Genomic DNA, 18,607 nt, shown 5'->3' with positions numbered 1-18,607 from the left:
ATGACTCATGCATGTATGATTTAAGCATTTCCATCTTGTCAACCTTTTCTTTTTGTAACGTTTAGCCGAATAAACCTCCAACTCGACTAAACCTGCTGACCTGTCAGGTGAAACCCAGCGTGGAAGACAAGAAATGCTTCGACCTAATCTCCCGTAAGACTACGTATTGTTCTGGGGAAAATCCTTCAAGAAGTATTTGGATATTGTAACAAATACTTGAAATATATGTATATTACTGGATTTCTATCATTTGTATAGTTGAATAATAAATATGATTTCAACGATAAATAGATGAATATACCTATAAAAGAAAAGAAAAAAGATTTAGAGTGTTCAATACATGGTTGATTATATATGTTTGTCCTGTAGATAATCGGACCTATCACTTCCTGGCTGAGGATGAAGCTGAGTGCGTTGCGTAAGTCAAAATCTTTCAGTTGGACCTGAGTAAAAACATCTCCCCACCAAAAAGAAAAAAAAGAAGGAAAACAAGAGCTAAATGTTGTTGCTTGAGTCCAGTTTGTTTGAATCATCTAACCAGCTTCTTAATCTGGACTATTTTTTTCTTTGAGATTATTTATTTGTAAAGGAAAGCTCTGTCTTTACATCCTTAAGCTTTCTCTCACTGAGAAGAGATGACTCAGGACAAACACTTTAAATGACACTTCATAAGGTTTATTTATTACATTAGTATGAGACATGGCAACAAATCTTTGACAGAAATTGTAATTTTACTCAGACGAGAGAAATGTCTGGTGTTACAGTTGGCAGAGCTTCCCATCGGGCTCGCTTCTTCAGAGAGTTGGCCCAGAATAACAGTTAAAGAAGCATTTTATACTCTCAGCCTCACATCATTACACATTTGTACATGAGGAGACTTCACTGGCTACAGCCATATCAACATATTACATTATTAAGAATAATCCTCTCTGTCTGTGCTCCCATTTCACTCCCAAATCATTGTTATGAACATTATGAAAAGATAACTTTTCATCCTGGCAGGAGAACTGTCCTAATTAGATAAACTGCTTGGGAAAACAGTAGCCTTAACACGTAACAGGCTGTTAATATTAGGGCTTAGCAGGCACATAGATGAATAATAAAAATAATCCTAAAAAAGTCAAGAAGTCAGAATCAACTAAACAAAACATAGCCTGTTATATATTTGCATACGAGAAGCACAGTTCCACTATCTGAGTTTATTTGAATTATGGGTAATATGTGTCTCTATTTATTAAACTAGATGTACGTGGAACAAGGAGTAAGATATTAAAGGTGCAGTGTTTTACCATTAAAGTATTTAAAGGAAGCTTTTAAAGTAATGCATGAAAAAGAAAACTAAGTTAATTTAAGTTTTATTTTTTGGGGGTTTTGTTTAGATGGATCTCGGTGCTCAGTAACAGCAAGCAGGAGGCTCTTAGCATGGCCCTGGATGGGGGCAGAAGGGGAGGGGGTGGGGCTGAAAACAGTGTGGAGGACCTGACCCGGGCCATCACTGATGACATCCGCAGGATGCCAGGAAACAACAACTGCTGTGACTGTGGCGCTCCAGGTAACACCTGCGTGTCAACCAATTAGTACGTCCTATTTGGTTTCTCCTTTTGTTTCCAAATTACGAATCACATTTCTCCTTTTCTGCAGATCCTGGATGGGTCTCAACGAATTTAGGCATCCTGACCTGTATCGAGTGTTCAGGGATCCACAGGGAGATGGGGGTCCATGTATCCAGGATCAAGTCTCTAAGCCTGGACAGCCTGGGAACCTCAGACCTACTGGTGAGGAGCGTCTATCACATATTTGATGATCTATTGGTTCTGTTTTTGGCCTCAGGTGCTCTGCGTAAAAAGTTGACTTTTAAAAACAATTCATTTACTAAATCAAAACAATATAATCAATTATTTATTTAAAGCAAATGTCAGTTAAAAATCTATTTATGTAAAAACGTGTCAGCTAAAAATAACTTAAAGGTATAGTGGAGGAGGTTCATTTTCCGGGTGGATCATCAAAATAAGTGGTCCTCCTAATTGTCAATCATTCTGGTGATATGTTTATGTTAGGTCATCCTCGCACTCGTCCCCATTTTCACTTACCAGTGGTGAGTCTGACATAGTGGAAAAATTGCAAATCTTCTTTTGGAAAGTAAGCTTGTATGAGCGATGCACACAGCAAATTTTAAACAGAGCGTGCACAAGGAGAAATGGGCTTGTGCATGCTCTTGCACGCGTTTAAAAGGCGTAAACTCTCGGGAGCGGTTACAGGGTTGTGCACGTGCAATTGTTCTTAAAAGTGGAGATGGCAGGTCTTTACAAAAATTCGTGAAAATCCTCCACTATACCTTTAAAGGAGGAGCTTGTTATATTGTAGTTCTCCATCATCTGACACAGTACATGCATTTTTTTTCTTTTAAAACCCCACAACTGCATAAAATCCTCAATGTTTTGTGTGGCTCCGTGGAAGTGAAACTCCACCCTTATTCTGGCTTTAATGTTGCACTTCCACAGAGCCACAGCATCAAGGTGAGGTCCTTCCTGAAGTCTGTCTCTGTGGGAAAATAAATAGCCATCTTTGCTCTTTGATTAAACAACTTAAAAGTCAGGCCTTAGGCTTATTTCTTTTGTTCTGGCAAACTCCTCCTATGAATAGAGAATTTGTAAAAACCATCCCAAAAGGATTAAAAACACTTATTAAGAAGCCAAAAATGGTCTTTAGTTTTGTGCATTCCATAATAATGTGGAATACATTTTTAGACAGACCACAGAAAGGAAAGTTAAATTTAGAGCATTTATTACAGCATAGTTGAATCCACCCATTATTGCATCCTTCCATCCTTTCATTGGAGGTGACGCTGGATAAGCACCCCATCTTCATTCAGATGTTACATCAACATGTTAGGCTGCTGTTCGAATTAAGGTCAGAAAGGGTTAAGGCTCTGAATCACTGAGATGGACTGTTACTATAAGGGACACAGAAGCTAATTAACTTTGAATATATTTTGTTCCCAAGCTCAGGTTTTATTAGGAACATTTTGTCAATAAGGCAGTTTATGGTTCAGCTGTCGCCAAGTTCTGCTTTTAAGGTTTACAACTGAGAAAACTAGTTTTTTGTGTGTGTAATTTATTTTTCTATTAACATAAAATTAGTCAATGCTAACCTGCTGTTCTCTAACATGTGTTTCAGCTGGCTCGAAATGTTGGTAACTCTGGCTTTAATGAAATATTGGAGGCTAATCTACTCAGTCCATCGCAGAAGCCCTCCCAGCACAGCCACATGTAAGCTACACACCACATGTAGTTTTATTACAAAAAACATAAATCTATGGATCTGAATCACTGTGTGCCTGGCAGGGCGGAGCGCAAAGATTTCATCCTGTCAAAGTATCAGGATGTTCATTTTGTGAGGAGGTTCAGCAGTTCCTCGGCTGCGCTGAGGCTGGGCCTGCAGGAGGCGACTAAGAGCTGCGACATCTACAGCCTGATCCAGCTTTACGCCCAGAGGGCCGAGCTGAGCCAGCCTCTGCACACACACATACAGGTGACATGTCCAAATCTATCATGTTCACACCTTTACAGTTTCTGTTTATCTGGCTGAAGGAACTTCAGGATTTTTTTCTTACCCTTTAAGTAAATAGTTTTCAACTGCAGATAAATATATTAAGGTTATTCACACTTCTCCCCTGCTTCTGTGTAGATTGTGTAAAAAAAAACCCACAATACTTGGAGTGGAAATGAGAGAAAAAAAAAATCCCACCTTTAAAAATGTTTACTTTTTTGTTCTGTGTAAAAGAAAAAAAAATGCCACATATTGTGACAGTTTGGAACCACTGATGTTAAAGATAAAAAGTATTTTTTTTTTTTACAGTTTATTATTTTTGCCTCAATGACACTCGTTTTCAGTTTTCTATCCAATTTTACCAGATTTTTCTGTTATTTAGCCAATTCATTTAAAGCATTAATAATACTGTGCATTCTAAAGGTTTTTCTCTTCAAAGAGAAACTCTCAGCTCTCGGCATCATCGGGGATTTTCACTCATTCATTCTTTGATATTAAGCAAAAACTCATTAGAAATGCTTATTGCAGAAAAGCTCAGTTCTATTCTCAATGGCTAAAGCGCAAATTATCAATTAAAACCCAAATTAGAGTTTAGCAAACTCCTTTTTTTCCCCCTGGTATTCTTGTCAATGATCCTTTTGGCATGTAGATAGCTTCTAGTCATATAGATCTGCTGACCCACACAGGCCACTCTGTGCTTTATTTCTCTTATGGTGACTTTTGGAGGTTTATTTTTTTCTCTTGCCATCTTCAACACTGAGTGTGATGGTAAAATGAACATTATTTAGTTGTGTTAAACTACTCTTTGCATCTGACTGCATATACAGGCAGATTTAGCTAAATCTGGCAATAGAGCATCAGCACAGCTCAGTATGGGTGCAATGAGAGGCTCTACTTTGAGAGAAATGAGCTGAGAAAAAGGTCATGTGATACTGATCAAAACACCTTTAGAAACCTTTCTTGAAACTCTGATTATCTGAAACAAATAGATAAAACAGAAAGCTGCTGTTTTTGTAAAAAGCTTATTTTTGTTCCTCAAATGTATTACTTCATATGTTTGTGTTTAAATAAGATTTCCACTGTGAGATTGTTCTGTTGCAATAAAAGATTTGTTTATTTTAGACCTTTCTAAACACCTTTACTTGGGGCACTGATGGCTGGCCTTAAAATCTTTTAAAATGTTTTTTGGTATTATTGTGATAACATTAAAATGGCGGATTAAAAGGAATCACTTTATTCATACTTTAAAGTCAATTTTAGGTAACTCCAAAAAAGTTTTTAAAAGTTAAAAACAAACCACTGGACTTTGTTTTCCAAGTTTGAAGACGTTTCGCGTCTTTCCTGGAAGATTTCTGCTGCTCTGCAACAAATTCAAATGTTTGATATAGTCGTTTTCAAGATACAAGATGAATACAGAAAATAAATAAAGAAGCGTGATTTATACCACTAAACATAAATGTATTTATTCATAATCTTTCAATATATTGATGCCGGATTTTATCAAAATAAAAAATAAAAAAAATAAAAATATTACAAAATACAATTCTAATTTATTGTTTGGATGATCAATTGAACTTTTAATCATGACTAGAAATGTATTATGATAACGATAAATGATATGATATAAGCCCACCTCTAAGGTTAGCTTTATCTTCAATTTTATTTGACTGTTTCAATATTTGTATTAAAGTAAATACACAGTTAAACATTTCAGACTTATTACGTTATATATTTCATAACCTGTTATTACACATCCACAGGAGAAAGGGGAGACGGCTCTCCATTTAGCCGTTCTATTTGCTGACAGGACGTCGCTGCACATCCTGGACTTCCTGGCCCAGAACTGGTCAGTCTGCTGTGATGATGCTTCGCAGTTTTTACGCCTCAGAGAGTGGTGATGTTCACACCTGCATGATTACTTGCATAGGTTTTCTCTTTTTTCCAGCTCTAATGTGGACGTACAGACGTCAGCAGGAAACACTGCGCTGCACTACAGCTGTCTGCATAACAAGAGTGACTGTGTGAAACTGCTGCTGAGAGCCAGAGCCAACATACACCTCAGTAATACAGTCACACATGCACAGCAATACTTATCTGCCTTCTGAATAAACCAAAAGTTTCAGCCTCAAACACAATATTAATGTAGAGTTTATTTAAATAGTTGATTGGGAGGGATTTCTTTCCTAGAAGTTAATTAGTACCTCTATTGGAACTAAACAGGAATACATCTGCAGATTATTGTTATTGTTTTACTTCTTGCATTAATTGCATTAATTATTGTTGTGGAAGAACACTGAAATTAGAGGAAATGCTTTAGATCCTTACATTGTAAGTTTTATGTCTTTGTAAATTCTCAGTCATCTGGGTCATGGCTACAGCAAAACAGGCTTAAACTGGAAGGTAACTGGAATTTGGCTCTGTTCTTTTCTGAAGACGTTTCGACTCCTTGGTGTCAAAATGTCTTCAGAATAAAAACTGAGTTAAAATCTGGTTGCCTTCCCATATAAGCCTGTTTTGATTGATTGATTGACTTTACTGATCTCACAGTGGAGAAATGTACTTGTTACATCAGCTAAAATAGTCAAAGGAGAAGAAGAATGTGCCAAAGGAAGAAAAAGGTGCATGGGATATAGGGGTGGGTATTGGCAAAGAAGTCATGATTCGATTCGAATCACGATTCACATGCCACGATGCGATTCTATCACGATGCATCACGATACTTGAAATAATGCGATGCATCNAATTGCAAATCTTCTTTTGGAAAGTAAGCTTGTATGAGCGATGCACACAGCAACTTTTAAACAGAGCGTGCACAAGGAGGAATGGGCTTGTGCACGCTCTTGCACGCGGTTACAGGGTTGTGCATGTGCATTTGTTTTGAAAGTGGAGAGGGCAGGGCTTTACAAAAATTCGTGAAAATCCTTCACTATACCTTTAAAGGAGGAGCTTGTTATATTGTAGTTCTCCATCATCAGTACATACATTTCTTTTTTTTTTAAAACCCCACAACTGCATAAAATCCTCAATGTTTTGTGTGGCTCCGTGGAAGTGAAATTCCACCCTTATTCTGGCTTTAATGTTGCACTTCCACAGAGCCACAGCATCAAGGTGAGGTCCTTCCTGAAGTCTGTCTCTGTGGGAAAATAAATAGCCATCTTTGCTCTTTGATTAAACAACTTAAAAGTCAGGCCTTAGGCTTATTTCTTTTGTTCTGGCAAACTCCTCCTATGAATAGAGAATTTGTAAAAACCATCCCAAAAGGATTAAAAACACTTATTAAGAAGCCAAAAATGGTCTTTAGTTTTGTGCATTCCATAATAATGTGGAATACATTTTTAGACAGACCACAGAAAGGAAAGTTAAATTTAGAGCATTTATTACAGCATAGTTGAATCCACCCATTATTGCATCCTTCCATCCTTTCATTGGAGGTGACGCTGGATAAGCACCCCATCTTCATTCAGATGTTACATCAACATGTTAGGCTGCTGTTCGAATTAAGGTCAGAAAGGGTTAAGGCTCTGAATCACTGAGATGGACTGTTACTATAAGGGACACAGAAGCTAATTAACTTTGAATATATTTTGTTCCCAAGCTCAGGTTTTATTAGGAACATTTTGTCAATAAGGCAGTTTATGGTTCAGCCGTCGCCAAGTTCTGCTTTTAAGGTTTACAACTGAGAAAACTAGTTTTTTGTGTGTGTAATTTATTTTTCTATTAACATAAAATTAGTCAATGCTAACCTGCTGTTCTCTAACATGTGTTTCAGCTGGCTCGAAATGTTGGTAACTCTGGCTTTAATGAAATATTGGAGGCTAATCTACTCAGTCCATCGCAGAAGCCCTCCCAGCACAGCCACATGTAAGCTACACACCACATGTAGTTTTATTACAAAAAACATAAATCTAAGGATCTGAATCACTGTGTGCCTGGCAGGGCGGAGCGCAAAGATTTCATCCTGTCAAAGTATCAGGATGTTCATTTTGTGAGGAGGTTCAGCAGTTCCTCGGCTGCGCTGAGGCTGGGCCTGCAGGAGGCGACTAAGAGCTGCGACATCTACAGCCTGATCCAGCTTTACGCCCAGAGGGCCGAGCTGAGCCAGCCTCTGCACACACACATACAGGTGACATGTCCAAATCTATCATGTTCACACCTTTACAGTTTCTGTTTATCTGGCTGAAGGAACTTCAGGATTTTTTTCTTACCCTTTAAGTAAATAGTTTTCAACTGCAGATAAATATATTAAGGTTATTCACACTTCTCCCCTGCTTCTGTGTAGATTGTGTAAAAAAAAACCCACAATACTTGGAGTGGAAATGAGAGAAAAAAAAAATCCCACCTTTAAAAATGTTTACTTTTTTGTTCTGTGTAAAAGAAAAAAAAATGCCACATATTGTGACAGTTTGGAACCACTGATGTTAAAGATAAAAAGTATTTTTTTTTTTTACAGTTTATTATTTTTGCCTCAATGACACTCGTTTTCAGTTTTCTATCCAATTTTACCAGATTTTTCTGTTATTTAGCCAATTCATTTAAAGCATTAATAATACTGTGCATTCTAAAGGTTTTTCTCTTCAAAGAGAAACTCTCAGCTCTCGGCATCATCGGGGATTTTCACTCATTCATTCTTTGATATTAAGCAAAAACTCATTAGAAATGCTTATTGCAGAAAAGCTCAGTTCTATTCTCAATGGCTAAAGCGCAAATTATCAATTAAAACCCAAATTAGAGTTTAGCAAACTCCTTTTTTTCCCCCTGGTATTCTTGTCAATGATCCTTTTGGCATGTAGATAGCTTCTAGTCATATAGATCTGCTGACCCACACAGGCCACTCTGTGCTTTATTTCTCTTATGGTGACTTTTGGAGGTTTATTTTTTTCTCTTGCCATCTTCAACACTGAGTGTGATGGTAAAATGAACATTATTTAGTTGTGTTAAACTACTCTTTGCATCTGACTGCATATACAGGCAGATTTAGCTAAATCTGGCAATAGAGCATCAGCACAGCTCAGTATGGGTGCAATGAGAGGCTCTACTTTGAGAGAAATGAGCTGAGAAAAAGGTCATGTGATACTGATCAAAACACCTTTAGAAACCTTTCTTGAAACTCTGATTATCTGAAACAAATAGATAAAACAGAAAGCTGCTGTTTTTGTAAAAAGCTTATTTTTGTTCCTCAAATGTATTACTTCATATGTTTGTGTTTAAATAAGATTTCCACTGTGAGATTGTTCTGTTGCAATAAAAGATTTGTTTATTTTAGACCTTTCTAAACACCTTTACTTGGGGCACTGATGGCTGGCCTTAAAATCTTTTAAAATGTTTTTTGGTATTATTGTGATAACATTAAAATGGCGGATTAAAAGGAATCACTTTATTCATACTTTAAAGTCAATTTTAGGTAACTCCAAAAAAGTTTTTAAAAGTTAAAAACAAACCACTGGACTTTGTTTTCCAAGTTTGAAGACGTTTTGGTTCTTTCCTGGAAGATTTCTGCTGCTCTGCAACAAATTCAAATGTTTGATATAGTCGTTTTCAAGATACAAGATGAATACAGAAAATAAATAAAGAAGCGTGATTTATACCACTAAACATAAATGTATTTATTCATAATCTTTCAATATATTGATGCCGGATTTTATCAAAATAAAAAATAAAAAAAATAAAAATATTACAAAATACAATTCTAATTTATTGTTTGGATGATCAATTGAACTTTTAATCATGACTAGAAATGTATTATGATAACGATAAATGATATGATATAAGCCCACCTCTAAGGTTAGCTTTATCTTCAATTTTATTTGACTGTTTCAATATTTGTATTAAAGTAAATACACAGTTAAACATTTCAGACTTATTACGTTATATATTTCATAACCTGTTATTACACATCCACAGGAGAAAGGGGAGACGGCTCTCCATTTAGCCGTTCTATTTGCTGACAGGACGTCGCTGCACATCCTGGACTTCCTGGCCCAGAACTGGTCAGTCTGCTGTGATGATGCTTCGCAGTTTTTACGCCTCAGAGAGTGGTGATGTTCACACCTGCATGATTACTTGCATAGGTTTTCTCTTTTTTCCAGCTCTAATGTGGACGTACAGACGTCAGCAGGAAACACTGCGCTGCACTACAGCTGTCTGCATAACAAGAGTGACTGTGTGAAACTGCTGCTGAGAGCCAGAGCCAACATACACCTCAGTAATACAGTCACACATGCACAGCAATACTTATCTGCCTCCTGAATAAACCAAAAGTTTAGCCTCAAATACAATATTAATGTAGAGTTTATTTAAATAGTTGATTGGGAGGGATTTCTTTCCTAGAAGTTAATTAGTACCTCTATTGGAACTAAACAGGAATACATCTGCAGATTATTGTTATTGTTTTACTTCTTACATTAATAGTTGTTGTGGAGGAACACTGAAATTAGAGGAAATGCTTTAGATCCTTACATTGTAAGTTTTATGTCTTTGTAAATTCTCAGTCATCTGGGTCATGGCTACAGCAAAACAGGCTTAAACTGGAAGGTAACTGGAATTTGGCTCTGTTCTTTTCTGAAGACGTTTCGACTCCTTGGTGTCAAAATGTCTTCAGAATAAAAACTGAGTTAAAATCTGGTTGCCTTCCCATATAAGCCTGTTTTGATTGATTGATTGACTTTACTGATCTCACAGTGGAGAAATGTACTTGTTACATCAGCTAAAATAGTCAAAGGAGAAGAAGAATGTGCCAAAGGAAGAAAAAAGGTGCATGGGATATATATATATATATATATATACCTATATATAGTATATATAGTGCATTTTTTATTTTTTAATCTAAGTTTTTACTTATTGTGTTGTGTAAGTTTTATTTATTTATTTCCTCTTAAAAGAAAAATGTAGTCTTTGTTTTTTGTCCAGATAATCAGCATCATGTAACATCATTGTTTTTGTGCTGCAGAGAACGAGTTAGGAGAAACCGCTCTGGATGTGAGCCGCAAACTGAAGCACAGTGAATGTGAAGCTCTGGTGAGATCCTCAGTTGGAGTATTTCTTCGATTTATTCCTTTTAATCAAAGTTTAAATTGTCTGTTTTTTCTTTGTAATTCTATTCATAATTAGAAACTCTAACCAACATATAAAACCAATATACAAACTGCGAGTTAAGAGCAAAGCAATTTGAGGCCATAGTGGACATAGATTTCAGGCAGTTATGTAATCCTAATCATGACAAAAAAAAATCTACCAATCTGCAATCAGCCCCCCAAAAAAACAAAAAAAACAACCCGAAAGCATTTTAGATCTTGAATGAAGCATTGATTCTTTTCACTTGGACAGGCTGGCTGTTTCAAGGTTTCCCCTAATCAATGTCTGATATGTGATTGCAGCTGCAGCAGGCCCAGTCCAACCAGTTTGACCATCATGTCCATGTAGAGTATGAGTGGAGGCTTCGCCATGATGATTTGTATGACAGTGATGATGACTTTGATGACAGGGTAACCATGACTTGGCCTTCTATTCAACTCTATTCTGTTCTATTCTATTCTAGTCTTTTCTTTTGTATTCAATTCTCTTCTATTCTACTCTTTTATGTTCTGTTCTATTATTTTCTGTTCGGTTCTATTCTTTTCTGTTCTATTCTATTCTATTGAACTCTTTTCTGTTCTATTCTATTCTACTCTTTTCTGTTCTATTTTATTTTATTCTTTTTTCTGTTGTATTCTATTCTTTTCTTTTCTGTTCTATTCTCTTCTACTCTTTCCTGTTCTATTCTATTCTACTTTTTTCTATTCTATTCTATTCTACTCTTTCCTGTTCTGTTCTATTCTATTCTTTTATGTTCTATTCTATTTTTTCTGTTGTATTCTATTCTTTTCTTTCCTATTCTATTCTATTCTATTCTATTCTATTCTATTCTATTCTATTCTATTCTATTCTATTCTATTCTACTCTTTCCTGTTCTGTTCTATTCTATTCTTTTATGTTCTATTCTATTTTTTTCTGTTCTATTCTATTCTATTGTACTCTTTTCTGTTCTATTGTATTCTTTTCTGTTCTATTCTATTCCATTCTACTCTACTCTTTTCTGTTCTATTATATTCTACTTTTTTCTATTATATTCGACTCCTGCCAGCTATTTTAATTGTTGTTTATCTTTCTGTGCTTCTCTTGTTTCAGAATGGTCCAGTAAAGAAGGAGCGCTCCTCGTCTTCGTCATCCTCAGTTTTCACCCCCTCGTTCTCCTTCTCTTGCCGTCCTTTCAACTTGAGTCAGTCCTCCAACTCCTCCTCCTCCTCCTGCTCTGTTGTCCTCCCCTCATCTGGAGGACAAGGAGGAGGTCTCCTCAGCGTCGGAAGGAGATTGGCAATGGCCATGGACCTGCACAGCCGTCCCACCGGTTCTGCCCCCAGCCCTCCTCCTCCCCCTCCATCCTCCCCCGCACCCCCTCTGCCGCCACGGGTCAAAGGTGAGTTCACATTCAAGTTGTATCATATTAATATCTCTGAATACAACAGATATTGAGTTGGACCTATTTTTAGTTCATTTCTACAAAAAAAACAAAACATTTTTTTTTTATTTGTTTGCTTCCAACAGAAACACTTACAGCTCCAATAATATGTGGAGAAAAACTCTCATGCGTAAATTTCCCAAGCATTTTGTTCTCTAATTAACTGAGTTCACACATTTCACACTGAGCTTTCCATGTGAGCTTTTCAGCAGCGGAAACGTGTTTGGAAGAGCGTCATCTTGAAAATTACTTTCAGAAAAAAAATGTTAATCTCAGCTTCAACTCAAGGTTACCAGTTAATTATGTTGAGAGGACAATGCCTGCTCTGTTGTTGATGCATTCATTGTTGCATTAATGATTGTCCAATTACAAAAACAAAACCAAACAAAAGGCAATCCTCCTCTGCTTATCGGATGCTGTGTTAGCAATGTTGGCACAAATAGATAACATCTTAGCTGCTCTGCAACTAATTTCATTCTGGTGAATTTGAACAGAGAAAAAGCTAAACTTTCTGTTTAATCCTAAATATCTCTTTATCTTTTAGCCCCTTGTGTTCCTCCTCCTCCTCCCCCGACTGGGGGCGATGGACTCAGGGATGAAGAGGAGGAAGAGGGGGAGGTTTTCTTCCCCATGTCAGGAAACAGAAAGACGCCGCCTCCCCCTCCCATCGCTGCCAGGCACAAGAGGACCTGCTCTGAGTCTAATAAGCAGGGTAATATCAGAGGCAGCCCACAGTTAGTGTGTCAGAGGAACTCTGTCATTAACTCAGTGTGTTTACAGATCATGGGTTGCCAACCAGTCCCCGGATTTACAGCCAAGACTCCTCCTTTAAGAAGTGTGTGTAAGTAATTCAGTTATAATTACACTGTATTTTAACACAAACAGAAAGTATGTAGTAGTAGAAGTATGTAGGAATATGTAGTTTTGTTCTTTTATTAATATATATAATGTTTAAATAGAAACTTTGCATACAGATGATTCTTGTTGATTATTATTGCAGTCAGTGTTGGAGAATCGATGAGCTTCTCCATGTAAATTATACTGCCCTCTACTGGTTACAAGTAAAATCCAACCATGGTTAAAAAACAAAATGAGCTTTAGTCCTTGTAGTTCGAAATGTTCAGTCATTCTCCTGAATAGCCTGTTAAAGCTATCACTAAACTATAAATAAAATGTCGGCAGGCAGACTTCATTTCCATGAGGAACTGTATATTTGTGTAAACTGTGCAGGGTGAATATTTAGGCAATGCGTCACCTTCCTGCTTGATCTATACTTGTGTTTATTGTTAAATGATCAAAGATAACATATATTTATCTGTTTCACCTGTCAGAACATCAGTCACTGACGGGTCGGGCAGGAGTACCGTACAAAAGTGTTTCTTATTTTCTGCATCGTCATATGACATTGTTTTGCCACAGTTAGATGTATTTCCTCTTCACTATTCACCCTTCAAACAGCCACTGGAAACAGAAATGTAGTTCAATCCAACTGCAGGCGACTGGGAGATCAGGATTTTACCAGGCTTTTGTCCACTGGAGCCAAAATTTATCAAAAATTTGAGTTCTTTAGAACTGCTAATTTAGTCCCCAGAAGCAATAAATTGGTATCCGTTCAAGTTCACTATAATTACTGTACATGGTCTGTAATACTTTTTCCTATACTTGTTCCAGCCTAAGTGTGCTTTAAAAAAATAACTTTTTTACTACTTTTTGCTAAAGGCTAAATGAAATGAGAAAAACTACATCAGACTTCAGATTTTTGCTTTTAAAATCACTCAGTTTAGCACTGAGCCTGATGCACCTTGGATGAAGAGCAGTTTTCAACTACAAGAACAGAGGCTGCTGAACTGCTTTGTTTTTTAAACATTTCTTTGGCTTTACTACATCCTGGATGACTGAGAATCTACAGCAACAAAACTGATCTAAAGGATAACAACACATGTAAATCATCTCTTGTCTCTCTCTCTCTCTCTCCAGTCCATCCTCTCCTCTCAGCTCGCTGACGGAACGACCAGACAGAGGTACTTTTTCTGTTCAGAGGCATCCACTAGACTCTTTGCTCTGCCAGGTTTAACTGTTGTTTTTAACATTTTCCCCGGTGGGAGGACCACCATTTAAAATAAACAAACCATTTAAAAAAAAGAAAAAAGAATTACTTACATCTATTTATTAATAGTCAAAACTATTTAAGACCTATTAAAGAAAAGCCAGTTTGCATCTGAATGCAAAGGGGTCCAGGTCCAGTTTCAACATTATTAGGGTATTGTTGCAAAACCCTAATAACATTATATTAAAATAATTTAACAGTTTTATGAGTATTTGACAATATAACAATTTTTTACTTGCCTCATAGGCCTTCTATGCAGACATCGAAGATTCAAAAAGAGCTACATTAAAATACAGTAGACTTTTAATGACAGGAAGAACTGAATAAGTTCTGAGCCAAACATTTTTTTTATTGTCATTAAATTTATTCCTTATTAAAACTTTGCCTTTGAGAAAACTAGGGTTCAGAGACCATTTTTGGAAAACCAATGTGAATTAAAAATGAGCAGTAAGAGGCAATACACAAGGAAGAAAAGGTTTTATTTTACTCTGCAGAGGAGAACGACATAAACAGCTGAACTGTTAGTGTGGCTCTGGTGAGGTAGCTTCCCACCCCTGCATAGGGGTGGGAAGGGCATAAAGAGAATTTTCACACACGAACATTGGGTCTTCAGTTCATCAAAGACATAAATTTTAACCACGACATGAAGGAGGCTTTGTGAACTCATTATCTATCATGACCTTCCCTACACCCTTGTCTAGAGTAGGGAGGCATCTGATTTCTGTCCCCCTAAACAGTACAGCATAGTGAAAGACAGGATGTCTCTATCATTACTCCTATTCAAACAGGCAAACATTTTATCTCACAAATAGGCCAAGGAAAAATATTATTCCATACCACATCCCAGAGAATGCTATATAATATATACTTACAGTACAGAAGAGGATAAGGGCCATTAAAAAGCAAGAACAAAACAAGACTTTAATCAGACTTCTGACTTTAATCTCAGAATTAATATCATAGAATTATGCCTACTTGTAATATTCCTAATTCGTTAAAGTGATAATCCTGGGCTTTAGCGATAGAGTTCTACTTAATTCGATTTTTAATTCTGAGAGCAGTCAGAATTCATTGGCTTTTATTGTAACCTTTTTAATGGCACTGATCCGTTTCTGTATAAAAGTGAGATAAACATCCCATTATCTACTTACATAATATTATCTAACAATATAATTGTATTATTGCCATTTATAATGTATGTATAACTAGACAATTCCCTTTTCTCCTCAGCACATAAAAACTAACTTGTAAGAAGACACAGACACATGCACACACACATCCTGTCCTAGTATAACACAACATATCAGCTAAGTTAAAAAACAAAGCTGGAAAAAAGAAGAAAAGTAAAAAAAAAAATAAAAAGCATCTTTCTCTTTGGAAAGGATCCATCCATGCAGTATGAGTGTCATCATTCTAGCTTGTCAATCTCTAGATTAATTTCCTTTTCAGAAATATAGAAGTATGAAAAATACAGCACCAAACCGAAACCAAGAACAGAACCGAATCTTGCAAAGAGCAATCGATTGAAGTTGAACCTGGCCATTAATACATGGAAGTGGAAACAGCTTGACCTAAGTGAAGATTTGTTTGGCTTTGTATCAATTGAAGAGGACAGATAGAAACAGTCTGAGAACTTGGAAACTTTACAAACCTATGCCCTGGGCTGGAATTTAAATAACCTCTGTGGTCAGCGCACTGATTTGTCTGTGGAACAACCTGCAGACAGAAACTGATGCATTCATGATATTGAAAGCATTTTCTGTATGCTCACAAACTGCAGATGCCTCAGTGGTCTGGCTGCTGACTGCCTCCTCAAGCTATCTTTAACCATTGAGGCATGAACATTTCTGTCCTTTCCCCCTTTTTTTTTTTAAATTGTGGGTTCCATAATTTCAAGACTGCAACTGTTTTCGGCCCTGGGTATTTCCAGGGTAGTTGTTTTTTCTCACCAGATATTCCTATCTTGTCTGAAAGGTTTTCAGTATTTCATCATTTGTATCTAAGCAATGATGTAAAACAGTGAGTATATCCAGACTGTAAAGAATGTCACACCGAAGTCATTATTCTTAACTAAAACCAACAAAATGAGAAAAACTAGAATTTTATTAAGAATTTCATTAACTGAAATAAGAAAAATAAAAGGTCAAAAAACAAGTTAAAACAAACTTAAACTGTAAGATAGGGTGTTTTGTATGTGTTTTTAATCATAAAGCATTAATATCAGGTCTAGTTTCTGGTTGCTTTTTCAGTTTTTTCCGCTCTTCCACATTAAACCAGCAGATGGCAGGTATGGCAGGCAGGTCATTTGGTAAGTAAGTCATATTACATAGAAGACTAAAACTATAATGGAAACTAATAAAAACTAAACTAAAACTACACTACCTGACAAAATGATTAAAAACTAAATTAAACCTTGTCTGGCACTGAGCTCAAAATCTCTTTCTAAAGGTAACCCAGCATTTTAAAGCTTGACGTAGAGCTTTGACTAAAGAAAGAAACAGTGATGTGCTTTCTTCCTTGTGTTTCTCATCCTTGGCCTGTTTGGACACCTGTGAATGTATAAACATTTAATAACTCAATTTAGGATTCTTTCAGTTTAGTTCCAAAATGTAGTTCATATTAAAATGCAATTTATCCAACCTTGTACAATTACTTTCATTGTAAAACTCAACACCATCTTATGTTTTTTTCCTATTAAGAAAGCAGCAGCAGATTAATTCAATATGTAAAATAAAACACTCTTTAGAATAACTTGGCATTCTTAAATTACTTTCTCTTGTAGGTTTTCGACGGACAGAAAGTGAAGGTAGCTCCTCCCATTTCCTCTACCCGGCCAGTAAAGCTGCCCTGAATGGGTCCCCGATCAGCCAGCGCTCTCAGAGCTTTGAGAGCGACGGCAGAGGCCCCACCCCTCAACCGCTTCCTCGCAGATCACTGGTGAGATCCATTTGTTTCATGGAGTGAGCTTGTTCTTTTTGTGTTTGATCCAAACAGTTAAACTGTTTCACATATTTATTGTACTTCTGGCTACATGCCTGACGCATGTTGATGCTGACTTTTGATCCGTTTTTTTGTTGTCCATCAGCCGCGCGGAGCAACCAGTCGGCGAGCTCAGGCTCTGTATGACTGTGAAGCAGACCACCATGATGAACTGAGCTTCTCAGAGGGTCAGGTGTTGGTGGTTCTTGGGCAAGAGGACAGTGATTGGTGGGTGAGTATCAGCATTCTCTGTTCTGATTGGTCGATCCAAACTGACAGGATTAGGGAACTCTCACAGTCTGTCATTGGGTTTTTTCGATTTCAAAGGCTGCGTCCTCCAAGGACCCAGTCTAGGTGGACTGGGTCCTTGGAGGTCTGTGAAAATAAGGAGGCTGGAAGAGTTTTGGCTATGGATTCAAACAGGTCCAGCCTTCTCTTGCTTTCACCGCACGTACGCTGAGTCGTCTAGAACCCGTGACAGTTTACATGTTTTGGGTGCTAGTAACATTTTCTAGGTGCTTCAGCAGCAGTGCCGTCATCACGAATATCGTATATATTGTCCCCACACTGCAGTTTTTTTGGAATCTGTGTTTAAATGTCAACCAAACCCTATGCACAGGGATAGATAAAACCTTACAATGAAATGTTTTTTTGGGGGTGTTTTTGCGGCAATAGTGGCTCGTTATTTCGAAAGTAGGCTGACAGGAAAGGGGGTATGAGAGGGGGAGAGACATGCGGCAACAGGTCAGATTCGAACCCAGGTCAGCCGGGTCGAGGACTAAGGCCTCCGTACATGGCCCGTGCAAGCTAACCACTGCGTCACCTGCACGTCTTTCAATAAACTTATTACATACTGTACCACTTATCTAATTCAATAACCATTTAAAACAAATATTTGCATTAATTGCAGATGGAACTATTCACATACTTGTATTACCGTGAATCCTCTAATATAGGACGGGGCCTTTATTTCACTTAGGTACATCTTGGTCCAGGCCATTATTGGAAGGAGGCCAGAATAAGAGGCAGGCCTCTATTTCTATTTCATCAAAACAGACTACCAGTGGAATGTATAAAAAAAAAATTCATTTATTGAAAATGTACAGTTACCATAACAGTATACAGAACATTATTCAGACATCTTCCAGCAGCTGCAAATTTTCTGTACGGCAATACAAAAATAAAAGACACAGAATGGAATCTTGGCCAAACTGACTTGCGAAACAAAGTTTAAAAAAAAATTAATGGAAACTGTTCTGCCATCACAGCTAAATTTTATTTCAGGCAGGCTAAGTGGAAGTAGGCTACCAGTATCATATATTTCAAGGGAAATTCAGAACAACGAAGGCAAACAAAATTCTGTCATTTTAACGCTGCCTGGTTACCACCAGACCTACTGGTAATGACATTTGTCTTTCACATCAGAACGATTATGTAAGGCCACTACAATCTCTGTGTAAGGATGGGACTTCCCATTC

The 18,607-nt window shown here is 37.1% G+C and overlaps 1 protein-coding gene across 1 annotated transcript in view; it reads left to right on the top strand.

The window, feature by feature from the left end:
• Nucleotides 1–18,607, top strand: part of LOC107093178 (arf-GAP with SH3 domain, ANK repeat and PH domain-containing protein 2-like) — a 34,554-nt gene that overhangs the window by 15,006 nt on the left and 941 nt on the right. The window contains exons 14-29 of the mRNA XM_015388044.1: nucleotides 66–153; nucleotides 370–418; nucleotides 1,380–1,552; nucleotides 1,642–1,775; nucleotides 3,178–3,269; nucleotides 3,345–3,531; nucleotides 5,310–5,395; nucleotides 5,495–5,610; nucleotides 10,496–10,563; nucleotides 10,923–11,030; nucleotides 11,713–12,001; nucleotides 12,588–12,755; nucleotides 12,824–12,884; nucleotides 14,021–14,064; nucleotides 16,933–17,087; nucleotides 17,236–17,361. Of these exons, the coding sequence (XP_015243530.1) occupies nucleotides 66–153; nucleotides 370–418; nucleotides 1,380–1,552; nucleotides 1,642–1,775; nucleotides 3,178–3,269; nucleotides 3,345–3,531; nucleotides 5,310–5,395; nucleotides 5,495–5,610; nucleotides 10,496–10,563; nucleotides 10,923–11,030; nucleotides 11,713–12,001; nucleotides 12,588–12,755; nucleotides 12,824–12,884; nucleotides 14,021–14,064; nucleotides 16,933–17,087; nucleotides 17,236–17,361 (1,944 nt within the window). The remainder of the gene's footprint in view (nucleotides 1–65; nucleotides 154–369; nucleotides 419–1,379; nucleotides 1,553–1,641; nucleotides 1,776–3,177; nucleotides 3,270–3,344; nucleotides 3,532–5,309; nucleotides 5,396–5,494; nucleotides 5,611–10,495; nucleotides 10,564–10,922; nucleotides 11,031–11,712; nucleotides 12,002–12,587; nucleotides 12,756–12,823; nucleotides 12,885–14,020; nucleotides 14,065–16,932; nucleotides 17,088–17,235; nucleotides 17,362–18,607) is intronic.

The sequence above is a fragment of the Cyprinodon variegatus genome, unplaced genomic scaffold (assembly GCF_000732505.1).
Source record: "Cyprinodon variegatus isolate N-32 unplaced genomic scaffold, C_variegatus-1.0 Scaffold411, whole genome shotgun sequence".
Classification (NCBI taxonomy): domain Eukaryota; kingdom Metazoa; phylum Chordata; class Actinopteri; order Cyprinodontiformes; family Cyprinodontidae; genus Cyprinodon; species Cyprinodon variegatus.
The sequence above is the reverse complement of the archived record's forward strand: the minus strand, read 5'-3'. Positions and strand labels throughout refer to the sequence as shown.